The following is a 27,777-nucleotide window of genomic DNA, read 5'->3' on the forward strand; positions in this document are numbered from 1 at the left end:
CCGCCTCTGACCCTACGGGAGAGCTGATGATTTATTTTTAAGGATCGGTGTGTTAAATGTGCAGGTTATCACAGATACGAGCTGTACGTGTGAGAAGACATCATCAGCTTTCTTCTACGTGTTCCCACTGCCCTGCAGCAAGTGAACAGACTTTCAGCAGCGCCTGCTCTCCTGTGGTTTGACAAAATTATGTCGTGGAACAAGGAGCAGCTTTTGACACTGGTTTTGGGTTTGGTTATTTTTTTGAAACAAACTGTGGACCAGAGCACAAATTGGTGCCACATGTAGAGTTTCCTGAACCGGATAAAACTTTAAACGGCAACAGCTTTGGGAAGCTAGAAAATAAGCGGAGCGGAGCGCTCGGATGCTGCCACGCGTTTCTGACAACTATTTTGTGTTTGAATGATCGAGCTTTCCAGCTGTTAACAAATAAAAGAACGCGCGCCTTTAGTGCAACACGCTCTCACCCGCCGGTGCCCCGGGTGCTCCGGAGCAAGGAGGCGAGCGCAGAGTTCCTCTGGCACGGGGCAGCGTGCCCCGGCCACCCAGCACCCCCCCAAAGCCTGGCCGGCAGGGCTGGCGGGAAGACGTGGCAGCAAACAGGCGAAAGCATTTGTTAGAATAAATTCAAACCAGTGACCATAACTTTCCGAAGGATAGCTGAGGTGAAAACTGTAAGCAGGATCCTGCTGTCCAGTTCAGCCCATTCTACGTAACGCCCCGCTGCAGAACAAGCTTCAGCAGCGACCTGGTTTAGAAGACAGACGCTGGGGTCACCCACTTGACAAACAGAGCTACCCTGCACACTCCAGCCAGGCAGCCCTAGATGCAGAGGGACTAACGAGCACGCCCAGAGCAGCACGTGCAACCCTCACTCTGCTCAGCAGCTTACGAAACAGAAGGAAACGGCTGACCTGGCTTGAACCGTTTCCCGAGACAGCCCGTAAAAATTCATCCCGCTTCATTATTGATGACCCCTTTTTAAGTGAAATGTCTGCCTACAACCAAGAACTCCGGAGAAGCACAGCAACCAAAGAGCCATTTAAACCAATGCATTTGTTTGCTGCCCCTAGGAGATATTCGCTAGGATTTTAAATAAGCACCTGACTTAAAAGAATAATCATCATGTGATTAAATTATTTATATTTGAAACCAACTTGCAGATGCTTTTGTCTGCTAAAAAATACATGATCTCTGAAGGCTTCAGAGACTTAAAACCCAGATTGCATGTTGGAGGACGTTTTGCAAATCTTACTTAATCACAGTAAAAGACATGGTAATAAACCAGCATCCTTTTTTATTTGGAAAAAGGCACCCAGCTGCAAGCTGAATACTGTGATGCCCAGCACAGTCTCGTCGTCAGACGCATGGCTTCCAGATCAGGTTTTCGCGTGTTTAGAACCAAACGAGGAGCCCAGGCTCTCCGCCGTTGGCAGTACCGCTGCTGGGATGCTTCAGCCATGCTTTCAGGAGGCAGGAGGATTCACGGGAGGGGGTTTGTCGTCGTTCTGCGCCTGCCTCTGGCAGCCTGGAGGTGAGCAGACACCTACACCCCCCCCAGACCTACCCACCCGGCCCTCGGCACCCAGCAAAGCATTCGAGCTTGAAGTGCTTTCTCTCTCTCTCCTGTGTGTCCCCAAGCCCGTGTCTTGCAAAGTCCATCGGCATCTGCAGCTGGCAAGTCATCGCCTGGGAGCGTTCCCAACCCTGCTGCTCTGGAGCCAGTCAGTCCCACAAGCCGTGGGAGATGGGCTACACAAGCCTTGGTAGTTTCTGTTGGACAACAGCTTAGCAGTAAAGGTGCTGCCAGAACAGCTACTCTCTTTTTCAGGAGAAACCTTCTGTAACAGCTTGTTCCCTTGAGTGACCCAAAAAATTCTGCTCTGATAATCATAGAATCACAGAATCGTTAAGGTTGGAAAAGCCCTCTAAGACCATCAGGTCCAACCGTCAACCCAGCACCACCATGCCTGCTAAACCATGTCCTGAAGTGCCACATCCACATGTTTTTTGAACCCCTCCAGGGACAGGGACTCCACCACTGCCCTGGGCAGCCTGGTCCAATGCCTGACCACTCGCAGTAAAGAAATTTTCCCTAATATTCAATCGAAACCTCCCCCCAGAGCAACTTGCTGCCATTGCCTCTCATCCTATTGATAGAATCTCACAATTGATGAGGGGAACGAGATGGGAAAAGACCTGGTACGTCTGCACTGCAAGCCCCTCTGCCTGCTTTCAAGTGTTCCAGTGCACGACAAACAGGATCGTGCTCGTACGAGAGGGCCGTGGCAACAAGCGGCACAGGAATGGCAAACTACATCCAAAATTGGGCCAAATCACCACAAAGTATAAACAGGGTAAATTTCAACGTCTGTTTGCATCTGCCTTTACGGTACTAAGGACAAGTCAAAAAGTGAGAGGATTAGCTAGGTGCCAGAAATACCTATGTCTTGCTTAAAAAATAGAAAGATGCAAATCTGGGAATGAAAAATACCTAATATTCATACCTAAGTTAAAAGTAACTATCTTTTGGACTGGTAATGTATTTAGGACACCACCAAGCAACTACTTCAGACATGGAGCTTAGGTGCAAAGTACCCTGTGCAGAAGAGAGGTAGATGCCTCCAGAGAGCCTCTCCGGACCGAATCAGATGCACAGGCGGGCAGATACTCCGGTCAGTAACAAGCTGAAAGGTGACAAAGGTGGTACGGTCAAGAATCTTATCAGAATTACTGCCTGATGGTGAGCCACGGATAAATTTCATGCTTGGAACGGATCTGCCTACAGTCACCTGTTTTATCCGAAAGAAAGGGGTTTTTAAGGTTTTCAGCACTGCTATTTGGCCAGTCAATTCACCACACTACAGCATCGAAACTGCGATAGCACAAGTACATAGCAACAGTCCTTCAACAGTTCGCTGGTTGGTAAAAAATAAATAAGGAAAATTGTCCTGAGTATCTCATTCAGAACTTGGTCTGATCCAGGATTAAATTAGTACAACGCACACAATTAAACCCATTGCGTGCTGGTTAAATACATGTTAAGTTTGAAATGAAGCAACAAAAGACGAATTAAAAAATAAAAAAGCATGTCTATTCCATTACTAATCACAAAAGTTTCTGACGTGCTTTCTGTTAGTAATTCTTACAGAACATGTAAATGAAGATATGGTACATCAATGGCCCTTGAGGCACAACTAAAGAGAAATGTGACCAATAAAAATTGTAAATGAGACATGGAAGTCAAACTTCTATTAATATGTGCAAGGACGCATTTAAAAGTTAAGGGTAAGGAAATGTATTAGTATAAATCTGCATCTGCAAGTAAGCACACTCTAGAAAATGACGATTTCTGATTGCAGATGTGGTACTTTGGAAATAAAAAGTCTGAAATGTTTTTCATATAGAAACTGTTATAACCTGCACCATTACTAGCAATAGTATATTTAGAAAAAGTGCCAGTCCCTGAGCCAGCAGGTAAGAACATAGAAGATATTCCTATCTCTCTCTATATATATTTAAAAATAAAGTCTAAAAAATCAGCGATGCTTTTAGCCATAAAATCTTCAGAGTAACAAAACTGCAGCAATCAATCTTGGGAAGAGACGAGGGAAAAGGAAGTTACAGAGCGACAAACCTCCTCCGATGTGCTACTCGAACTGCTGGCAGGCGCTCGGTACCGGTTCAACAGGCAGAGTGCACCCTGGAGCCTCTCATTTTCCAGCTGGGCCTAGGAAAGGTAGCGCTTCTAACAGGTTTTCCACAAATACATATAACACACAGAATACAGCGTACAGCAGTCAACAGTAAGACACTACGAGCAACCAGGTTATTTGTGTGTCTGTACACAAAGGAGAGGATGTTTTAAGTGTGGTCCAGAGACAAAGAGGCCAAAACCGTGAGCAAAATTGGACGAAGACAGCCTACTGTTTCTGTTCCATCTTGGCTTTAGCTAGAGGAGAAGAAAAGGAAGAAGCCAAGGCACAGCTGTCTTTGCATACTGCAAAGGCCAGTGGCTGCTGTGCCGTGGAGCACACCGGTCTGGTGCCAAGCGAGTGACATGAAGCACAGTGTGACCACGCCAGAACCAAAGGCCTGCCGTTTCTTGTCACACTGAAAAGGACCAATTGCCACAAAACCAAAAGGCATGGAAAACAGGAAGTCCTGTGAAGTGCTACTGTATTTTATGAGCTTATGTCACTTCTCTAAAAACAATTTGTTTCTACAGATATTGAAATGCCAATATTCCAGAAAAACGATGTCCTTGGGTCAAAATCAACCTTTCCCTAGATGCCAAACAGTTTAAATATTAACACATTGGAAAATTTTAGGTGCTGGTTGTTGGCAACATGAGAAAGCTGCTCTGTATGTCCAGTTTCTCCAGATTATGTTTTTCCCCCACTGTGTCCAGGTGTCACTGGCTCCAGTGCAAATGGCATTTACGGAAGAACGAATGCTTCGGGTCTCTGAAATACAAAACAAAGATATTGAGATGTTAATGATACAGAAATTACAGTAAATGACAAATTTGCCTTAAAGGGGGAATTCAGTTTGCTTTGGAAAAGTGTGCATAATGGTAAAGGTGAAGCCAGAAAACGGTGGCCACTCAGTCCTCTCAGGGCTTGAGAAGATTGTGGCAGTGGACTTGTTTTTCAAGTTAAATTCAGATGACCAGATGTTTTTAGAAAGGGCAGTCTGTACAAATGAGCAAACAACAGATGTAATGTTCCAAAGCAATGAAGAACTTCCACATTTAACAAGTCTGGAGCAAAAAGACACAGGTCTAAAACACCACATTTGGCCATTTTATTAGGAAACTGCATGTGTGAGAAGCATGAAAGCAGGATCACACACAGCTGCTGGTTTTGTACAGATGTAAACTTGCTTTAAACATCTTTTGGTCTTGCCTCTACCTGAGGTTACATAAAACAGCTACTGTTTCTCCTTTACTGAGGCACTGCAAGTTTATTAAACCCATTTTGGCAGTAATTAAACCACAAACCCCTTCGGGTTGACAGTTCCTGGAGAGCAGAAGGACAGCAGAGGAGAAGTTCCAACGCAAGTGCTGCGAGGAGCCCTTTCCTGCAGACGGTGCCAGCTCAGCCATAAGACACTGCACAAAACCACTGATGCTTCCACAAGACTTCGCCACATGCATGTGGGAAAAAAGGAGAAAGGAGACAAAGTCCATGGACAGGTAGGAGAAACTGGCAGGAGGATGCACTTTATGCGTCTAAAGAGCTAATGCCCAGTAATGTTCAGAAGCCAGGCTGGCATGCTCGTGCTGCCCAGAGCCGAACTGGATCGTAACACACACACAGGATGTCCTGCAAACTCTGTAACAGCTGCAGGGCTCTTTAAAGCACCTCAGTACCGAGCTCTGCTGTAGAGAAATACAGCAGCCGTGTTCGGGCAACACCGCAGAAGCAGCGTCTCCTACAAGCCAGGGAGAGCTCAAACAGGGAGCAGAGCTGGCAGTGGTACTGGGGAGAACCAGTAAGGCAGCTTGTTAGAGAACATGGTACTGGCAGAGGAACCACCGACGAAATGTGGGTGAGCTCACCCAGCCAGTAGCCTGGTAAGGCAAGGTGTGTGACACCTACCTGCGGGATACTAGCTGGCTTCTCAATATACCATCCTATCGAGGCACTAACTGGCTTGGGGTTGGACTGTCAGCTCCTCTTCCTCTCTACTCAGCACGCACCGGTGTGATATCCAAACAGAGGCACGGCCGGGACGATGGTACGCCACCTTGTCCGTTATTTGAACTTCTTGATGCCTATTTCAGGTTCTTGTCTCTGCCTCTGTTCCTGGCTATTGTGCATGGTTTTCCCTGTGAAGACAGCTAAAATTCCAATAACCCTTCCTTCAGTTCTCCTAGCTTTGCAATTTGGTGGTTGGTGTTTCAGTGTTGTTTTATTAGGTACTGCTGAGATGGACGTTCTACCTATAATTCTGATAACAGCTCAGATAACCTATGCGCTCTTTGCTGCTAAAATTAAATATTTTCTAGCTTATTTGTAGAGACTATGGCCAGAAAATATAATAAAACTATTGCCAGAATTTCACAGGTTTTGATATGAGCAGACGATTCCACCTGTACCCTGAAATAAATGAATTTCATTCTTCATCTTCCTAGCAGTTTGTGGCACTGATTTCTCCCCACGCTGTTTAGAGTCCTGGTAGATTTTTGTCTGCTTTCCGTTCTTATCACAGATTTCTGTTGCACCATTCATCTTCAGATTAGGGGCTTAAATGCCTTGTATATTCTTTTTCATGGAGAAAGGGCTTCATCTAGAAGTTAAACTGATTACGTTACCCATACGGGCTGCCTGCATAGTAGCCAGCGTACCATGGCTTGCCGGGAAAGTCAAGTAATTCCTTCTTCTGCAGGTCTTCTGAACATGAGTTAAGATACGGAAGATGAAGAGCCAGAGCAATGTCGCCATACACAGACTCAGCAGTGTTATTTTAAAGGCAGATGTAGGACTGTAGTGCTTCTTGGGCTACAAGCCTGCTATTTAGGTTTATCTCCTCCCAAACCGTTCATCGCAGCTACGATGCTAGCAAGATACCAATTTTGATTCTCACAATTCCTATATTTATCCTTCTGTATAAGCAAATAACACCACTTTAAAATGCAGGTAGAGAAAACTATATTGTTCTAAACGACCAAGCGTCTCGAGTAAAGGGATCGCGCGCATCTTCGGGGTCCGAGTCCCCACAAAGCAAAAGCCCTGCAGCCTGGGAGGACAGAAGAGCCACGCTATCTGCACAGGAACTCGAGGGCTCCAGCGATGTGCAGTATCACACGTTGGACTCCATAGCCTGAGTTACTTGGATAAAGATTAAGTCTTTGGTGTTCCTAACAGACTGGATGCAGTATATTGCAAACCTTTCTTTAAAAAAGAAGAGGCATTTGGAGGAAGCAAAACAACATTTTTTCCCTTCTTGGCTAAGTCAGCAAGAAGGAAAAGGAGCGGCTCAGCCAGAAGGACAATCTTCACACTTTCTATGCGTGACACATGCAAGGGGCCCCCGACAAAGTAAGATGTTGCCATCAACTTTTGAACTTTGCATTTACAAAAACACTGTAATAACTTCGCAGCTTCTGGTAGCTTCTGCTTTTGCGGTAGTCTGAAGTAAACTCATTTATCTGCGCAGGGCAGACATAGATAAGCTCGTGGCTATTTTTTAAGCAATGCTCTAGCGCGCATTACATTCGTGTATGCTGTGCCCCACTGCCTTCTGGTGCAGACACCACACTCACCTTGGACTTACTGTTTGGATGCTGACTCAGCAACTGGCTTCTGCACTCCAAAGGCGGTGATAAAAATATTCACAACCACTATAATGAATACTAGTCCAGTTGCAAGGTTGTTGAGGAAATCCAGCTTTCCATGTTTTGCAGGGTTGTTAAGGTCATATTTTACTTCAAAGAGAAAGAAAAAAAGAAAAAAGTTTTAATTATACGTATATTTCAAAATCCAGAATAAAAGTCTTCAATACTCGTGTAGTTCAAGAATTTCTCTTACACCAAGCTACTTGCATCAGTCACGCTTCAAAGGGAAATCAGATTCTGCAGCGTCAGTAAAAGCGCTAAGGGGAAGACTGGTAACCACAAGGAGTCTATTAGCTTCCAGTAATTAGCATCTAATCTCTTTGGATGCACATGGGAAGTCACGGGTACACAAACGTTACTAGAAATCTTCTGAGTTCTTGATCTATTGAAGTCTAGTTTTGTTGCAGATTTTCAGCATTTAAAAATTATTTCCGCCCGGACTACATGAAGCTCAAAGCCCTGACAGGATGGAATGAAGTTAAAACTTCCTACAGTACAAACACTACAGGATCTTCGCAGACAGCCCAGTCTCTTCACCAGTGCTGGATTTTTCTTTTTTGCACTGGTGCCCTTCCCCAGCTGTACTCCCTGCTTTTGCACTGATTTTGTTTTCAGGAAGCAAGGGCATGGTATCTGTTAAGCTGAGGAAGATTACAAAGCAGCGGAGCTGCGGTCCTTTTTACAGAGCGTCAGCTGTGTAAACATTTTCTTTTGTTTCTTGCAGTTGTTCTTTGGCTGAACTGCTAATGGGAGGGAGGGAGGGACACACAAGAGAGATAGTATTAATTCAGTTTTAAGCTTTGATTCCAGGCCTTGTGAAAACACAGAAATGAGTTGCATTGGGCTGATAATAGGCTTGATGAACGAGTCAAGCACAGGACAGCAAGAAGGCTGGGGTGTTTGCCTGGCACCGTGCTGACAGCCAAGATTTCCCCCTGTCTCCATTCCCCTGCGGCAAGGGCTCTGCAATTCAGACCCTCTGCTAAATTTCTCTGGTGCTGGTGGAATGAGTGCCGATGAATTCTGGAGCATGTTTTGAGAACGTTTTTTGGTTTTTGTCTATTAAGACTACTAGTTCTTAAATGCATAGACCACTGCAGCTTGTCTGTGCATGTACAGGACATGAGAGAAAGCTTATACCTGTCAAGTTGTTACAGCAACATAGAATCATTAAGGCTGGAAAAGTCCTCTGAGATCACCAAGTCCAACCGTCAGCCCAACCCCACCATGCCTGCTAAACCATGTCCTGAAGTGCCACAGCCACACGGTTTTTGCACACCTCCAGGGATGGGGACTCCCCCACTGCCCTGGGCAGCCTGGTCCAGTGCCCGACCACTCTTGCAGTAAAGAAATTTTCCCTAATATCCAATCTAAACCTCCCCCCAGAGCAACTTCAGGCCATTGCCTCTCGTCCTATCACTAGTTACTTGGGAGAAGAGACCAACCCCCACCTCACTACATCCTCCTGTCAGGTAGCTGTAGAGAACGATAAGGTCTCCCCTCAGCCTCCTCTCCTCCAGACTGAACAGCCCCAGCTCCCCCAGTTGCTTCCCATAAGACTAATACAGAATCACAGAAATAAATCAAACTTTGAGCTCCTTCTGACAGGCACATACATTGATGTGTAGCTTACCACTCCACCACATGAGATATAGATAAACTTTGCTATTTGCTTTTAAGCTAAGGACCCTGTCAACACTGCAGACCTTCACCACAGAATCGAGACTTGCTTGCCTGTTGGAAGCAGTTAAGTCAAAGTGGTGGCAAACACACTTGTGAAGTATTAAAAGCCAGGTTTCACTTGGTGCCCCTAATTAGGAAGGCTAATGCTGTTTTGGTTTCAAGGGATTGTGGGTTCCTGTTTGCTAAAGCAGTACAGTCCAACATTGCAGGCCAGTCCAAGCACTGCAGAACAGCGTGGGGGAACTATCGGACGAGCTTAAGCTACTGCACACGTCCGTAGGCATGAAATAATTTAAGCTCAGCGGTACTTAGCCCTCAAAATGAGTTTATACATGTCTGTAAAGCATCCGGATGCTTGCACCCCAACAGTACCTGGAAGGACTCTAGTACTGTCATGTGAATGAAGCGGAAGAAGTGAATGGAATCGTTAATCCTGAAGTGTGGAAGAAAAAGAAAAGGCAATAACGGTCTAATGCATTTTGTGAGTTAAAGGAAATCCCGCTCAAAGGAGAACCGACACTTTCAGAGCTGTCCCCTTCTCCAAGCAAAGGTCAGAGAAGACGAGCATTGCTTGTCAGTTTAGGCGGTGCTCTGAATTTTGAAGCAGAACTGCAGTAATCCTGTCTTTGTGATTATAGTACTTAAGATGTGGGTGTTTGTGCAAACGTTCCTAAGAACAGTTATTCTTTAAGTATTTTATTACAGTGGGATTAGATTACTATGATTTCATGCCACTTAAACTATTTCAAGACATTCATTGCTTTTCTTCCAAAAAGTTCAGATTACCAAACCACTTTCAAGGACAAGTTTGCTGAACATTTTTCAGAATGTTTTTGTGAGAGGCTCTTTTGAAGGAGGAAAAGCTTTTAATCCCTAGTAGAGACCGGTGAGAACTGGTAGCTCCCGGGATAAAACTCTGTCTCAAGGAAAGAAACTGGATGGTCGCACAGCCTTTTGTTGGGGCTCATTGAGAGCTTGTACCAGGCAGAATTTTGTGGCTGGACAGAAAGACAAACTGTTCCTGTGGGCCAAAAACTACCAAGATACACATTGTGAAACGCAAGTTCTTGCTGCGATACCTGTATCTTTGCACCTCCATACCCAATCTCCTACCCGCCGTACTTCCGAGGCGAGCCCGACAGCATCGCTCCAGGAGCACGCCGCTGCACGCCAAGGGCTGTCACCCTCGGTACGCCAAGCCTGCAGGCACTGCTGGCCGCAGAGTGCGGGCTGAACTCCCCACGGATGAAGCTCGCTGCTTTCTGAGCGCTCTACAATCTCTGCCTCTGCCCAACTTTGGAGCTGGGGCGACCGGGTACTTCTTTACTCTCCATGTGACAAAGATAAAAATTACACAGATGGAAGCCACTTTGGCAACATCTGGCAGAAATAAACATTGAAAAGCAATTTCTCAGCATATACTGAGAAATTATCATCCATCAAAACAGAGGGAACTTGTTTACAGCCTCAAAGCCTGCTAAACTGAAACCAGCGCCACGGAGATGCCTTCAACCCAGAAACACATATGCTTATTCTGATATTTCCATGACTCTCTTCCCAAATCCCCCATTATCATCAGTGTGCTTTTTCCAGCCCCCTTCTGTAATCTCCTCTGAGCCAGGGCCTGGGTTTTGCTCTTGTACCAACTCTACCCCATGCAGAGACAGCTGTATCCTGTCTCTCTCGTGCAAGAAGCTGTGTCAGCTGCATATCAGTAGCACAAGCCTTATGTGACCTGGCTTCCTAGGAACTTCCTCCTCAAGCAGAAAGTTGTTTTTTCAGTTGTGCTAAAATGCAGAACAGTGAAAGACTAACCGAGATGCCAGAGGTGGCACCTGTAACTTAGTGAATGCCACGTGTAAACTCTGGCTATCACCTTCCAGGGTTTTCATTTATCATAGACTTCAGATCTGTCACATAGTACCCATTAATTTAAAGGAAAAGATTTTTAAAAAGTTACCAGAATACACGATCATACACCACTAGCAAATGAAGTGATCCATAGCTGTTTCCTACCAGTGAAGGTGTAATTTATTTCAGTCAATAATGGGGTTCAACTGATGCTCAAACCTAAACAATTCCTCTGATTTCCACAGGTCTCTTTGATCGACTCTCCAAAGTTATGGTCTAGGGTTTTGGGTGCTGCTGATGAATGGCGCAGGTTTTCAGCAACTTTGCAAAGTGCCACTGGATTCTTTTTGCATTTTGCCTTGCAAAAGCATGGGGGGAAATGTCACAGCAGGTTAAGATAGCAAAAAGAAGTAGTGAAGACTTGTTTAAGGTCAAACTAGAAAACTCGGATTTGCACAAGAGTGCTGTCTCCCCACTCTCCGTGGAGCATTAGTTGGGCTTTTTTTGGCAATTCATGCTCACTTAGTGATGACATTATTTTAGAAATGAGCCGGGTTCCATAGCTACTTAGATCAATATTCTACCTTACAGATTAAGGCAGAGGGTGTAGGACATGTGTGTGCTACTAATCTAGCAATACTAACTTAAATTACCTGACTTTTAGTGGTAAGTACTGGTTCTCGTGCCTCACAGCACTGTACCTATTAATGCTCAATAGTGGAACTCTATTTCTGAGAACAGCAAAGACGCTGCATTGAACTGCATTGAGTGTAAAGGTCTGCAATTCAACAACTAAGACCGAAAGGGGAGAGGGGAGGAAGGCAGGGAGCAGGGACCTAATCCTACAGCCGTCTCATTAAACGTGTCCAAAGCACACACTAACACAACTCCTATTTGAATTTATTATCTTGAAATGATTTCTAGCATATGTTAAATGCATTGCATCGCATTCCTTTGATAGAAAGTAGAAAAGGTTTTCCTAGAGATACACAGAATTCAAATTTCTTAGAGATAAGCAGAATTGAAGACAATCTATTTGTAGTCCCAGGATGCTACTTGGACTGTGTTTTTCACATTATACATCATTTCAGGTGTTTAGACTGAAGTCACAGTACGTGGATAACAGATGAGGTACGTTCCTAGGGTGACATCTTGCTCCAACTAGCTTATTTTCCTTTTTAGCTTTAATTTCAGTTTAACACAGGTTTGAAAATTAACAAGTACATTTCTGCCATTCCGCACCTAGAGATTTAGGACGCTTTGAATAATTTCCTAAGTTTAAAACTAAGCCATTTTTTTCATTATTGTCAAGCCTTTGCTGTCAAACCTTCGATATGATTGCAGAAACACAACCAAATTGAAGACAATACAAACCGACATGAAGATGGACGCTTCCACTTCTGTTTCAGAGTTCCATGTTCACATTATATTCTTGTAATATTACTTATGATATGACTGAGAGGGAACAAATACATTTCAGTCATAAGATTAAGTAAGAGCCCTTGCCAGAAACAGTATTATGAAACTGTGCAGGCTGCATGATCCTATCTGGCCTATTAATGTTTCTTTCACAGTGTTTCATCATTTTCCTTCCCCCTCAGGCCTTCTGAAAAGAAAAATATTCATGCTCTGGGCAAATGAATATGAGGAAGTTGATCAAAATTGAAGATTCCACACAAAGCTGCCCTTACTCCTTTTGTTGCAATATCTCTATAGTCTTAAGAGAAAACTTTATTCAATTCCAAGGCAAAGAATTTCAAATATAACAGCTTTCTAAAAATAAAAGGGAAGTCTATATACCATTTTATACACCATCTTACAGGTTGTATACTGTAAGAAAAATACATGTCAAGGGTTCCTGCTGTTGCTACGTACCAAGGAATATCAGGAGCACTCCGACCATAACTTGCAGTGTGAGCGACAGGCTGATAAGAACGATAAGTGGGACGTAGAAGGAAAAAGAAGGTCCTTGCTCCATCACAGCTTTCAGCTGGGACGCATTGGCCATCAGCAGGGCAATGTCCAACATGCTCTCCGCAGCGCTCTTCTTATTTGCGTAGTGATTGATATTCATAGGTCCATTTCTTTGAAACCACTGTGACGTTCTGTGCTAAAATTGGGAGAGGGGAAGAAGGTTATTCACGTCTCTTTTAATTGGTGTAGCGAGCCAGAGATGACTTGGCCCATCGACTGATTCCTGTAATCATACGGATAGAGTACTGGCAGTACTGAGACTATCAGTGCATCGTTTTTACTGTTACCACTGTCCTCTATCTGCTAAGAGAGCAGATGCGTTTTTTCCAGCTTGAAGGATCAGTCTCAAGCGTCACTATGTTTCTGCTCTGAGAAAAGGAAAGATTGAAAGAGCTGAAAAGTTTGCAGTGAGAAAAGTTGGGAGGGAAAATCCACTGTAAAACAATCAAGCAAACAACAGATTGTTGTAACGAACTTCCTCCTAAAGGCATACTTAAAAATACAGGTATTTATTAAATTCATCCTGTTATCACCCATCTACATAGTTCCCTGATCACTCATGAGTCTTATTTTGAGGAACTATGTGGACGTTGGCCACTGTATAAGCTTTGCTTGACCCCTTTCCCTGCTGCTTCTTACTCCATCATGCCACTGTCCAGGTCCATCCACACAGAGAGAATTGTTCTTCTGTTTAAATATCATATGATCTCTGGTTGCCAAGCACTGCCCAATTACAAGGAAATTTTTCTTTCCATTTACACATCTGCAGTTGGTTTTTGGTTTTTTGTTGTTGTTGTTGTTGTTGTTTTCAATTCCCCTGCAAACAAACCGGAAAATAAAAACCAACTGCAGGGCAACACCAGTGCCAGTTAACCCGGCAGGATGAATAAAATGAGTTTTTCCTGATGATAACTGATGTGACCCAATTTGGAATTCAACAGCCTGTCTCCCAGGGGTGCCTATTTCTCTACAGGTTAGATGCAGCTTAGGGTAGCTTGGTTAGGCTTAGATACCTAGCTCTGAAATGAAGGAGGAGTAGGTAACCCTCATTTCTGCCGTCTCTGAACAGGCTGGGAACTTCATTCTCACCGCTCTTACTTCTAGACTTTATTTTCAAAAAAAATATGCGAATACATTAAGAGTAAGCTTGTTCTACCTTATTCGTCTTTAAACCTGCTTCTTAGAGACCTTTTTTACTGCACACATATGTTCCTGCTTGCCAGAAAATACTGTGAGGAAAGGGTCTCTTTGAAGGTTAGTCCAAATGCAGAAAACGCCCTCTAATTACTCTCTTCAGCAGCACTAATAACTATCAAATTTCCAACCCCAAAGCCAGGTTCGCCACTGTCCAGACTTAAAAGCGTTGGGCACACAGCTAACACATTGCCAGTTTTTCCAGGGCACTCAAACCCCAAACTTGACCTGTTTTCACCCAGACACGCTGTAATCAACCACAGTCTAAATATTTTACTCAGAGAGAAACATCACAGGGCAGCAGCAGACTTTTTTTCTGCAAAGAGAAGAAAGCCACGTAATCATGGCTTCACATAAACGGCTTCTTTACTGAGACCGAGCTCCTGGGAAGAAGATGGCTCCGAGACAGATGCTGACTTCTCTCAGGAAGAACTCCACGCTGCTTTGGTTTTGCCTACATCCCACAATCTAAAAATGCAATTTGGCTGGGGAATCTGCCCCGCGTTTGCGACCTTTTCTCTCCCCAAGGAAAGCCTCCCTTCCCACCCCCTGACCCCATTAGACCACTATGCTGCTTGGAAGCTTCAGACAAAATACTGTAATTCTAGCACATCACCCACCAGCAGCACTAAACCAGGCGTGGAAGTTCATTTCCTTATGGAAAGCAGCACGGAATATATGCTGGCAGTAGTCTGTAGAAAAATCCAGATTAACATTTTTCACTGTTTATTGTACAGTAAAAAGGCAAGCACACACATTTAGCTCACGGTTACCTAATGCCAGCAGTGTAAGAGGGGATGGGGAACTACCTGTGCAGTAGTAGCATTCAACTCCTGGGCATGAATTTTAAACAAACTCTTCTCAGGAGACTGTAGAAATAACACAATCTATTTTGTCACAGAAGAATTCCCCTATGTCTAGTAGCTAATTAATTCCTTCCTGCCAGAAATGCCGACTTTGAAATATGTGTTGGGTCTGTGAGGCTGCAGTGACACAGGCAAGAAGCACACGGGTAGCTGTGACTAATCCTGATGGCAGAGGCCGGTTTCTTTGCTTTCAACTTGATGGAGGAATGTGGTCATGTTTGACATGGCTTTTTTTTTTAACTATACAAAAGAGTAAATAATCTGGGCTACATCTTCCTTGCAGTTACATCCATGACTACATGATGATGTAAGACAGTTTATACATAAACAACATAATAGGATCTTTTTTCTTTTTCACAGGGAAATGTACTGCTGCACTTTTAGGACCTTGCTGTTTGCTGATTTTCTGTATGGTAAGTTGCAGGTGGAAATAGCAGGCCGTGGCATTTGCACTGCAATGGAAGAAAAAGTTTTGAGTCACTTCTGAACTCTAATAAACAGAGAAGACTTTTCAAAGTAGGGTACTGCTAAGGCAAACTAAGGCAAAACTTCTTATTCCTGGAATGACAAATCAGCTATTTACTATGTTTAGATTCTAAAAAATGGCATTTTACTCTGTTAAGCAGCTTTCAGCTACCACTCCTGCAAGCAGACCAGTTCAGAATCGGAACTAGGCACATGGAGAACTGAGACGTTGGTTCTACAGTACAGAGCTTTTTCTCAGCCTGTGATCTTGCCTTCTGCCAGGAAAGAGGATCTGTAATCATGAAAGCCCCAGAAACGATCACTTCCCATCTCCTGATTGAGAAATGGAGCCTCCTGACTCACCCTGGAAAACCAGAAAACCAAACCAAAACAAAAAAAGCAAATTAGCTTTGCCTTCTGGAAGCAAGTTGAAGGCATTTGCCGAAAGTATTGAAACAAATGCAGTCAGTACTGTGGCAGCAGTTTTCAAGACCAAACTACGTGTTGCACAGCAATATATAGAGAGGCAATGAAAGGAGAGCTGTTGCCTTAACCTCGGGATAATGACAGTCGTGTACAAGAGAAATTACACGGGAGCTTTGTTCTGTGGCTTTACGGTTCCAGGGAGATCCCAAGCGTGCAGCAACCCGCGCAGGCGGCAGCCCCGAACGACACTTACTGTGCTGTGCTGTTATCACCCGCAGGGCTGCTGAAGGAGAGCGAGCCTTGCGGAGATGTTCTCGCACGCGTGCAAAGCAAGGCTTTCCCTACAGGTGCCACTTGGCAAGCGAGCAGTATGTACTCCATGTGACCCGCTCTGGCCTCAACGCAATCAAAACACCTCATCAGACACTTTCAATATTCAAATTGCCTGGTACAGACAAGCTGATCCCTTCAGCTGGTGTCACCGAATGAGTTTCAGGAAAAACAGCGAGTGTGCTCACACGTGTGTGCGCAGGAGCCAGGTGTAGCTGGACCTGCTGTACTTTCCTGTCCTTGCCAGCAACAGCCGGCTCCTGGGTGCCCCGCTGCCCGCAGAGCACCAGCTGCTGCGCAGAACAACCCGCCGTGTCTGTCTACGCACAGTATACAAAAAGGAGAGGAGAGAAAAGCCCCCCACGCTCGCCCCATCTGTGGCTGGAGGAATCCCCCGTGGAAGCGCTTATTTTCGCTGTCCCCACGGACAGAACCGCCCTGCGTCTCCCCACGGCAGCAGGGTCTGCTTGCTTGCCCTGCTGCAGCTAGCAAGGAGATGCCACATCACAAGCTGGCACTTTTTTGCTTCTCTAAGACCAAACCTTCACACCAGGACTGAACAGTACTGGATACATAGTCTTACTGACAACTGTGTCGGTGCAGACTCTGCCACTGCTGTGCTTCCCTCAGCTTTTTCACCCTACGCCCAGAAGAACTGACACCCCTTCGGAATGCAGAAAGGATTTATTCATCACACTGATCAAAAAAACAAAAAAAAAGAGGCACTGAGGTGAATGCTGAGTTTTGTGAATCACGTCTAAGACCCAGCTGGTGATTCAACAGGAAGGAAACAGCACTGAAAATGGAAACATTTGAAAACAAATAATAAAGTACCTTTGCTAAACACAGTAACTTGTTATAGTAAGGATTTCTGCTTCTATTACAGCATTAAATCGCTGCTTGTGACAAAATTTATGCAGCTGTTTGTTCAACAGAGTATTTATCAAACACTAGTGACTGCTGAAGTGGTCAAATTAACGTGCTGGAAGTCTGACCAAAAAAAAAGTAAAGCCCAAGAGTAAATTCTTTTTGTCTTGTCCAGCTTGACTTCACTGAGTTTCCCAGAATGGTACCAGTTAGTCTGTCCAGAGCAGACAGCTGGAGATTTTGACATGCCAATCATCTGCAATCCACAGAGAAAAAAAAACACCAGTGAAAATGCCGCTTATTTTTCATTTGTATTTAGAACTTAGCTATGTTTGTGTCTGTCACCCTGCCCTACAAATGCAGAAGGAAAGAAAACATTTGGATTTTGAGTGCAAGCTTTTTGGATTCACTCCTCCTCTTTTGGTACGTTCCTAGGTACTCTACTCAGCTTCTTAAATGTCTTCCACCATACATACGACCCCCTAAAGAGATTGTTTTAAGAAACTCTTAAAAAAAAAAAAAGCCAAAACAAAAGCCACACAAAAACTGTAAAAGACAAATATTGTCTGAACCAATAGGACCTTGAAATTTCCAAGTTACAAGTCAGATCTGTTATGAACAGTGAATTTACTGTTCTCTCAATGAAGTTAACAGATACTTGCAGCAGCACAAGCCTGGTTACTGTTTTCTTCTTAAATTCCACTAGAAAACCAGCATTTTGCAGCAGACAAGGTGAACTTCCAATTTCTCAAATGAACACTTAGAACCAGAAACTGCAAAGTATAAGCCAGAAGCACAGCCTGGGTCACTTTAATTTTGATTTGCAGTTTGTAACTGCAGCTACTTAACATCAGCTGGGACTGCAGGACGCAGAGCTCAGCATGTTTTGCTTGTAAGGCCCAGCTGTGCTTCTGATATTCTACGAAGTTGTGCTTCTGATTAATAACACCTTCTGATTAACACCCTCCTTAAGCTGTCAGAAGGTTCTTCGCCTTCAAGTACACTTATTCTGAAATACAGTCTTCATCACATTTGGCTCATACTCTGCCTACAGTTTTCTTTCTGTTTCAGGTCAGTGATTACCGCAATTCTGTGGCAGCTTTTAGACATTTTTAATAGCCCAATAGCCTTGATTCCAAACAAGATGGGACAAGCTTGTCCATCAAAACGACCTCTGGGTTTGCAACGTCATGGGGCACGCTTCCTCAAACTCTTCTGTCTCGGGACAGTCCTCATTTTAAAACAACGGGAACACGCTACGTAATAACAAGGCTGTGTAAATAAAAGGCTGAGTCATACCCATCTTACAGTGGACTGTTCTTTACCGTGCTTTGCAGTAGTTTTTCTAATCAAAACCGTTAAAAAGATCCCAAAAAGCCCTTTTGTTTAAAAAAAAAATATTTTCTGAGTTTAAGCATTCACCTTTAAGAAAAACACGGCACAGCAAACTTTTCCAGATCTTTTAGTGGTAATTTCACATTCAAAAAAGAGAAGGATTAGCCATGAAAGGAGTAATACAGGGCTAAAACAGAACACAATTTCAGAACTTTACTTTTATTTTTTTCTAAGATCAACCCTACGGTCACAGAATTGAACTAGTAACTTGACACAATTATTTAATAATCCTCACAGATGTGGAATTTCTGTCCCCATCTCCATCAACTACATACTGAAAATGTAATGGGCCATACGCAGCTACTCTGAAATCAGACTTTCCCTCTGTTTCGGAGATCTTGCTGATCTAAAAAAGCAGGGAAAATATTCTACAAAGAAAAGAAATATTCTCCCAACAAAAACATTTTAAGCTGTATCAGTTAGGTAACGGATGATTAGATTCTTTGTGCACCTCCTCAGACGATACTGTTTCTTCTCCCCCAAGAAAACCTTAGCTCACCGGTTCAGCTCAGCGCTGACTCAGACTGAATCGCCAGTCACATTTCCTGTAGGAATTCCAGCTGGGGGGGAATCAGGCCAGCCAAGCACTAACCCAGTGTAACGCTAACCAGCTTGTGAGATTTCCGCAAGCACCTTGTGAGACAGCAGGCAATTAAAAAAAATAAGGGGGGGGGGGGGGGGAACAACTCAGCCTGTGTTCATATTTCACAGACGGCATCAAGTTTCTAAATTTTCTAGCATTTTTAAAAGCCTGTACTTCAGAAGAGCAACTTTCTATATGGAAAGACAGAAAACACAAGTACGACTACACTAAGAAAAAAAAAAAGCGGTAACCATGCTGATTCCTAAGAGCTAAAAAGTTAGTATGAAGAAAGGGAAAAGTACAGTCATGTTAGTTCAGGGCAGAGCACTGTTTTCCTAAAGCTACACTGGTTCCAGGACCAAGTTAGAACAGTTTTACTTGTTAAATGACTTAAAAATAATCTGCACACCTGATGACTTTGTGAAATGCAGTAACATCTTAGACCTGTTCGTACAGCTATTTAAATAGAAGCTTTCTCCTGTATGATTTTTTTTCTGTCTTACACGACTACTGCTCATTGTGGTGATTTGGTCTTACAATACTACTTCTCACAATTGGACTGCGGGCTGCCTATTTTGTGTTGTTAGAGCACTGTTTCTTTAGTCTAGCTACTTAAAAAACAAGCAAACAAAATCTTATCACCAATAGTTTCAATATTTGGGGTATATCAAATACTCCAAATTCCATTTGCTGTAAGCAAACATGCCGTTTCACCTTATACGCAGACAAATTATTTCAAGTTCCTACAAATTTAAAATTTCTTACTTGCAGTATGACACCAAGAAACTGTCATGTTCCAAAATTAGTTATGAATTAGCACACATTTTGAATACATGACTGTAATAGAAGCCAATTATTCCAGAGCTGTTCTTTTCTACTATCCAACTCTTGTTCACCTGTTTCATAGCTCTTCTTTAACTCTTTTAACAAGCATTTCCTGTTATCTTGGAAACATTAAACTTGGTTTTACAACATGGTGAATCCAGACTGTTTCAGTATAGACCATGAACAGGGAATGCAAACAGAGGGAGACGAAAAACCAGTTACTGTCAGCGTGTGTATGAACAGATCCTCTGCAGAAGCAGCCAGGCACTTCTGCCAAGTGTCACTGTTCACACCAGTCAGCGAGGCATGCCAGGCCAACCCACCATGAGAAGCAAGGAATTTCTCACTTCCAAAAGCTTGACAGCGGCTAAGAAAATTATCCAAATTAATGATGGAGTTAAAATAAACCACATTAAACCACTGTGTGACCACTCATTCAGAATTACAGCAAGCCTAAGTAGCGGGTTTTTTTAAATTCACATGCTTCTACAACGCTTTGAAAGTAAGACAACTACAACTGCACTTCACGTCAGCTGTTCCGCAAGAGAAGGTAGCAGTCTGTTGCTGGAGATGTGCAAGAAAATCTGTTTGGAGGAGAGGGCACACGCTAGGATGGGCAGCCAGAAAGCCTGGGCGGTTCATGTCGTGGTGCCTGCAAGCATTCCTAAAAGTAGACATGCGCTTTTGATGGCAATACTGAAGATTCAGGCACCTGCGGATTTGTGGTCTCCAGGTTTAGCTGGCGGCTGAGTTGGGGCGTTCTTTTGTTCGTGTAAGTTGGGAACCTGAGTCAGATTTTTTAGGGTGTCTCCTACTCACAGACTGGTTTTTCAGAAATCTCTCCCCATCTGTTTTACCTCACATACACTTCTAATTTCTTTGTGTGAGAAAATGAAAAAAAGTGTCTGTAAAGTTCTCTGAAGTGCTACTGTACACATGTAGTACAATATGATAGCACGTCTCCCTGCTTATTCTTCATATAGCCCTCCAAGAGAACGTGCAGTTTCTGTGGGAAAGACGAAACAAAATAATGACCGCTTGCAACTGAAGATGAAGTAAAATGGGAAAGTTGCAGAAAAATCCTTGGAGCAGACCAAGCTAAAAACACAAAATCCCCATGACCAGTACTTGTGATGCAATCACAACTCTTTCTTAACAAAAGAAGAAAATTGCTGAGAAGTCAAGCGGTTTAAAGGAAACCCCTTCAGGCCACCAGCTTGACCTGCATAACCCAGCCTTGACTCTCTTTAGGTACCTTCCAGGATTTACCAAAACCAGATTTTTTGGGGGGAGTAGGATATTCACGACTGCCAGGGCTGGTCAGGAAGGGAGGGAGGACAGGTCTGCTACACAGTCAGCCCAGTCTGTCCGTAACCAGAAAGTTTCACTAGTGACGCAGAAGTTGGTTTAGTACAACCAGTATGTGGCAGGGTCTCAGTTTGGAATAAGAGCTGCTTTTTAGAGCTCAGTCTCTTCAAAAAAACCATAAAAGATGCTCTTTCACCAGCCTGGCTTTTTAGGTAAGCGGAAGCTTGGAAAACCTCCTTCATGTGTAAACAGAATATGGGATGACATGCTGTCCCGTGAAGGTCTCTGGTCGTGTTTTGACTACCTGGCGGGGTAAAAAGCTGGGTATTTCTCTTCCTGTTTTTATTTGGATTAGTGCATGGAGAAAAAAAACCCCACACAAGCCCATCCCTTCAGGGAATTAAAGAATTAAGGAATCCTTCTTCTACGCTCACCTACCTCCCGTGCAGACACCACGTAACCCCCCCCCCCCGCCTTTTCAGCCCGCCGGTGGCACTCTCAGTGAGGCGAAACGGGACGCTCGCAGCGGCATCCCTGCCAAAGACAGGGCTGAATTAGCGGAAGACGCATAAAAAATTAATAATAATGGAGCAGTACCGATTCAGAAAGCAGCACGCCGGGCCCCGCCGCCGCCGCCGCCGCCTCCCGCCCCGCTCCCGCCCGCCATGTCCCGGCGCCGCGGCGCGGGAAGCGCCCCGGCCCCTTCCCCGGCCCCGGCCCCGGCCCCTACCCGCTCGGCCACCGCCGGCGCCGCGCCCTCCGCCTGCCCGTTGAGCTCGTGGGTCTCGCCCTCGGAGTCCATCGCGGCGCAGGGGCTGCCCGCGGGGAGCCCTTCTGTCCCGGCCGGGCCCGGCTCGGCGGGCAGGGCCGCTGGCGCTGAGGAGAGCCTCCAGCCAGGCGCCGGCCGGACCGGGGCTGGCGCGGCGGTCCGGGGCCTCCCTCTGCGCGCACGCCGCCCCGGGGGTTGTCTCGGGAGGGGGCTTCGCGCAGGACGGAGCACGGCGGGCGGGCACCGCGCCGGGCACGCCCCTGCCGCGGGCTCCCGCTGAGCGGGGGGGGCGGGGCCCGAGCGGCTGCTGCGCACGGCAGGGGCGGGGCTGAGAGGGAATGGGCCTGAGGTGGAATGGGTGTGAGGTGGGATGGCTTGGGCCTGAGGTGGAATCGGTGTGAGGTGGGATGGCTTGGGACTGAGGTGGAATGGGTGTGAGGTGGGATGGCTTGGGACTGAGGTGGAATCGGTGTGAGGTGGGATGGCTTGGGACTGAGGTGGAATCGGTGTGAGGTGGGATGGCTTGGGCCTGAGGTGGAATGGGTGTGAGGTGGGATGGCTTGGGACTGAGGTGGAATGGGTGTGAGGTGGGATGGCTTGGGACTGAGGTGGAATGGGTGTGAGGTGGGATGGCTTGGGACTGAGGTGGAATGGGTGTGAGGTGGGATGGCTTGGGACTGAGGTGGAATCGGTGTGAGGTGGGATGGCTTGGGACTGAGGTGGAATAGGTGTGAGGTGGGATGGCTTGGGACTGAGGTGGAATGGGTGTGAGGTGGGATGGCTTGGGACTGAGGTGGAATGGGTGTGAGGTGGGATGGCTTGGGACTGAGGTGGAATCGGTGTGAGGTGGGATGGCTTGGGACTGAGGGGGAATGGGTGTGAGGTGGGATGGCTTGCGACTGAGGTGGAATGGGCCTGAGACCAGACGGCTTGGGTCTGAGACCGAGCATCTTGGGTTTGAGACCGAGCATCTTGGGTTTGAGACCAAACGGCTTGGATCTGAGGCCGAACAGCTGGGATCTGAGGCCGAACGGCTTGGGTTTGAGACCAAATTTGCCATGTTGCCCAAGAATCCTAGTTCGTGCTCCTCTGGGGAGGGTCTGAGGTGGAATGGAACTGAGGTGGAACGGCTTGGGACTGAGGTGGAATGGGTCTGAGACCAGACGACTTGGGTCTGAGGCTGAACATCTTGGGTTTGAGACCAAATTTCCAATGTTGGCCAGGAAACCTAGTTTGTGCTCCTCTGGGGAGGGTCTGAGGTGGAATAGGACTGAGGTGGAACGGCTTGGATTTGAGGTGGAGTGGGTATGAGGTGGAATGGCTTGGGTCTGAGGTGGAATGGGTCTGAGACCAAACATCTTGGGTTTGAGACCAAACATCTTGGGTTTGAGACCAAGCGTCCTGGGTCTGAGGCCAAACGCCTTGGGTTTGAGACCAAATTTCCAGTGCTGGCCGAGAATCCTAGCTTATGCTCCTCTGGGGAGGAGTATAGGTAATTGGTAACGTATGCAGGTGTTTCACTTTAGAAAACTCTATCTTGAGAAAATAAATGTTGAAGGCTAGGGTTTTAATTTAAGAGTGCTGTCATCAGTGTTTTTGGGTTTTCAGTTTCATTATCGCTTTCTTTTTTTTTTCCTCCCTAGACTTGTTTTCCCACCGGACCACGGCAAAGGACGCACATAAAAACAATTAACATACAGATCTGGTAGCGATGGAACGTCAGGGGAACACATGGATGCAGAGAAACAAGACAGCTGGTAATGAGAGCAATAAAACAAGCCTGAAGTATGAAACAAAGCAAAATAATTTAAATTAGATTTTGAAAAGCTATCAATACAAGCAAACCTCCCACTACTGAAATTTAACAGTGTGCAGAGTGAAAAATAAGCAAATAAAAGGAGATATGTCTTATATGACTGCATGTAATCTCTTTCCAGGCTAGGAATGAACCACTCATCTGCGCTGAAAACGTTCTGGAGTAGTTGCTCAGCGAGCCTGCTCCTGCGTGTGGTGTCCAAACATGTCCTCCTCAGGTCAACTCCTTCAAAATCCTCTGTGTTGGGCATCACTTTCCTCACTCTCTAAACATAATTAAAGGATATTCCCTTTACAGAATGTAAGTAAACATATAGAATATAAATAAACATACAGAATGTAAATATAAACAGAAATTGAATGTTTTAAAAAAGGTATAAAAGCCTTTTGCTAGACCTTGCTTAAAGAGAGACAGCGTAGAAGCATTGCTACCGATCCCGTTATCACCGGGACGGGATTTTCACTTGAGCAGCCTCTGTGGAGGGAAGGCCCAGCTGCGTTGCTGGGTGCAGCCGACACAAAGCTTCTGGACCTCCAGCCGTGAAGGGGTTGCAAGAGGCGGCTGCTGAAAGGAGGTCTCGGCGTGTGGCTGCCCGGCCTTCGCAGCCGTCGTGCTTGGCAATCAGCCATCGGCCTGCGTCCCAGGACACGCGCCAAGGCCGTGGCCTGTCTGCGGGGAGGGGGCTGCCCGTCCCTTCACCAGGTCTCCGGCCGGGCTTGGCAGAAGGGCAGACACGAGCTCCTGGGCTGCAGCGTGCCCTCCGACGTGGGTCTGCCCTAACACAGCCTCAGGCTTCAGGACTGTGATGCGTTGAATAAAAATCTCCACCACACACCATACCGCCGCCGCTTTTTCCACGCAGCAGGCGGGCACGCCTCTCTCACGGGCAATAGCTGCTGGGCAGATACGAGAGCGGAATTGTGGCAACCACCTTAAAGTTTTAGGAGTCTCTGTGGCTACGCAGTCCTTTGGAGTTTTGCCAGTGGGGTTGGATGGAAATTCAGATTCACCTCAGCATTAAACTGCACTGAATTCTTGGAGCTGACTTTTGTTTTTGATTTCACAGTGATATTTTTTGCTAAAGCAGACTTAATTGGCGACTGACTCCATTTTTAGAGTCTGTACAGAAGCATAGAGACAAGCAGATGGGGCTCAGTACAAACGAAGCACGAGTTAGGCTTCCCTTTTTAGTGCTAAAGGTCACTGAAGATCGCATTTCACTGTGCTCAGGAGTGTGTTGAATTGATCATTAACTTTGGCCTCGTAAAACCGCCTTGACACAGTTATGCACTCGCAGGGTACTGTCTTCACAAACTGCATGGCAAACATTTATTTAATTAGGCTTTATAGGAAATCCTCGTCTCTCTTGATTCTTAGTGGCCTTCTCTGCCTCTCTTTAGTATGGTGGGCTAGAAAACGCTTGTTTAGAGAGAGAACTAAAGTTTTGTTGTTATAGTCCATAGAAAATGGAAGAAACCATGTGCTATGAGAGCAAGGATGTATTTGTGTCTCTTGTTCTTGTGCTGAGGAGAGCATACAAAGGAGAAGAATGGACGTAAGCTGAAAAAACTGTTTGTTGCAGTATTCTGAACCAGTGCGGCGCTGAGCTCTCACCTGCAACGCTTCCGGTGGATGGGAACATCATCTCCATTGCCCAGGCGGCGTTACGGCCTCGCAGGGCGGGTACAAGGATTTCGTCAAAGGGTGAGCAGAAGAAAAGGTGACACTGGGGCATGTTGAACCAAAACAGTAAACCACGCTGTCAGTTTCTAACAAGGCTTGAAAAAGCGTAATGCTATCCTTAATTTTGGGGTCTGTAGTGGCTGAACTTCAGTAAAGCACTCAACTAGGCTAGCCTTTGTTGGACGCGTTACCAGTTAATGTAACAGTCACTAAATATGCCTAGACTGTAATTGCCAAGCAAAGCTGGTCAGAATCCTCTCTGGCTGCAAGTGTCCAGTGACAATTTCAGAGATGCTGCTGTATTTTTCACTGCCCCTTTTTCACCTTCTGTAGCTCTTTGCAAATGCCTTTCGATAAACTTGTTTGGCCACTGTAAAGGTTTGATTCTCTCCACTGAAAATATTCTGCTCTTAACCCAAAAAATCAGAGATCTGCTCTCTGTAGGTGATGCTGAAGAGTGGTAGTGCTGAGTTATTCCTTCTCTGTGCTAGCTCACATCTGTACTGCACACTCACACGCCGAAGAGATCTCTGAGCACAGGACCTGTCGTTAATCTTACGAGAAATGGGTGTAATTTCAGTGGAACTGAGAAACAGCTTAGTCTGAGCTTGTGGAACGGCCTGTGAGCCAGGATTCCCATACGGTCTGATGCAGTCCCTTTGGCGTCGCACCTTTACGTTGTTGCGCTCGTTGGCCCATCACCCATATTTTAACAATAAATTTTCCTGTTATCCAGCCTTTGAGTTAGTTCTGCTGGGTGAATCTGCAAAAAAAAAAAGTGCTTTGCTGCTTATGAAAAGAACCCTTTGCTCGCTATAGAAAAAAACTGCAGACTCCAGCTGGGGGCAAGGGAGGTAACGGGCTGGTGACGTGATCAGTCTGCAGCCATGAGATGAAGAAACAGGGCCATACTGTGTGCTGGGTCATTCTTGTTTGTGCGTGAATTTGAGCGCAGTCATTATAAAATGAGAACTCTGCAAGTGTGATCACATGAGCCTGAGTCAGGATTTTTGGTGAGCGTTGCACAGAGCAGATACGGGAGGGTGCGGCGAGGGTCCTCGGGACCACTGTCAGAACAGCCGCTGAAACCCGGGCAGAAACACTGATGGCAAAACAGACCCATTGCACCACATCTTTGTGTCTTAGCCCTGAAATGAAGTTGTAGTCTGTGTTAGACTCTCAAGCCAGTAATCATTATTAACGGTTTTGGGGTTTTTTTCCTCAAAATCGCTGTGATGACTATGTCACAGGCACACAATGACCCTAGAGCACTAATGAAACCTAACTGGAAAGGACAATGTCATGCATTTCCACTAAAATTTCAAGAGTTTTTTGGCTGGGTTTGGTTTTGGGGAGAGGTTTCTGTGGTTTTTTGTTTTTGTTTTTTGGGGGGTTTTGATTTTTTTTTTTTTTGAATCTAGGGATTCATTTTCTCTGAGTGAATGCTTTTTATGTGGCCAAAGAGACAGCCCGAAGAAGCCTAGAATAAACAGTACATGGTAGTACCTGGCATTTGTGGTCACTATAAAAACAAGTCGTTATGCAACCTGGTACTTCCTAACTAGAGCACAAGTTTAAGCAAACAACATGGCATCTGGTATAATCTGTCTATGGGAAAACCAGACCAACCATTCAAAGATGTCAGACGAGGGAAGCATCTAAGGAGGAGGTTACTGGCAGTGAAGAAAGGAGGCTGCCCGAGCTACCGAGGGTGGATATAGAGGTTGCAGTTCCAAAACTGGTACTTTCTATCCGTTACAAGGGCATCATCTTTTATAATCTCCTCCTGCCTCCCTCGGCACATCCGCCTATTTTTGTTGCTGCCATCTAGATTTATTACACAGCTGAAATTTTAGTTCCTTGCCCTGGCAGTTATTCTCAACCAAAAAAATAAGCCCTTTCTAGCTGCTGTAGGATATGTGTAGTTTGACTGTTTATTTGCTTTGAGAAAAGGTGAATGTATCATTGAAATTACTTGCAGTGAAAGCACATTTGTGCTGTTTCTTCTTTTTTTGGTTTCCTATTAGCCCTCTAAGCCTTGCGTTGCACCCTGCAAAGAAATCATGGTGTTTTAGAAATAATTTTAAAGGTGAATACTTCGTTTAGGCAGTTCTTGCTCCAAATGCCTGACAAATTTTTATGAAAATAACATTTAAATAACAGCTGTTGGTATCTGATATCTTCTTTGTTCATGACTCCTGATAGGCGTGAGCTCTAGGAAAGAAACTGACTTTTTTCCTTTATATTTTCACCTGAATTATGCATTAATTTGTTTTCTGGTGGTCTCCTGTCATGATTTCCTGCCTGATGCTTGCTCTTTGTGTTGATGTGAACTACTTTGGAGTTGGGAGAAGACGGACGAAAAGGAATTTCCATCATGCTCTTTGGGAACAACAGGAC

At 45.2% G+C, this 27,777-nt stretch overlaps 1 protein-coding gene across 2 annotated transcripts; it reads right to left on the bottom strand.

Annotated features, from left to right (window-relative positions):
* Nucleotides 1-1,277: 1,277 nt before the first annotated feature.
* On the bottom strand, nt 1,278-22,155 carry NINJ1 (ninjurin 1). Of its 2 annotated transcripts, none has more exons than XM_075432888.1 (4): nt 21,840-22,155; nt 12,752-12,986; nt 7,282-7,432; nt 1,278-4,466 (listed from the first exon to the last, which is right to left on the bottom strand). In XM_075432888.1, exons 1-4 carry the CDS (start codon nt 21,909-21,911, stop codon nt 4,415-4,417), a joined length of 510 nt encoding a protein of 169 aa, XP_075289003.1. In that variant the 5' UTR covers nt 21,912-22,155; the 3' UTR covers nt 1,278-4,414. The 2 variants fall into 2 exon arrangements, with proteins under 2 accessions (XP_075289003.1, XP_075289004.1); XM_075432889.1 differs by having other exon boundaries at nt 7,271-7,432; nt 21,840-22,152.
* Nucleotides 22,156-27,777: the final 5,622 nt, after the last annotated feature.

Source organism: Opisthocomus hoazin, chromosome 11 (genome assembly GCF_030867145.1).
Source record: "Opisthocomus hoazin isolate bOpiHoa1 chromosome 11, bOpiHoa1.hap1, whole genome shotgun sequence".
In the NCBI taxonomy this organism is placed as follows: domain Eukaryota; kingdom Metazoa; phylum Chordata; class Aves; order Opisthocomiformes; family Opisthocomidae; genus Opisthocomus; species Opisthocomus hoazin.

Bases quoted from the DNA above. Each gene is read 5' to 3' on its own strand.
- NINJ1 (XM_075432888.1), bottom strand. From the start codon at position 21,911: ATGGACTCCGAGGGCGAGACCCACGAGCTCAACGGGCAGGCGGAGGGC. The intron at 12,987-21,839 runs GTAGGGGCCGGG...TCCCAATTTTAG, and splicing joins CGCCGGCGGTGGCCGAGCGG to CACAGAACGTCACAGTGGTT. The intron at 7,433-12,751 runs GTACGTAGCAAC...TTCTCTTTGAAG, and splicing joins AGTGCTCCTGATATTCCTTG to TAAAATATGACCTTAACAAC.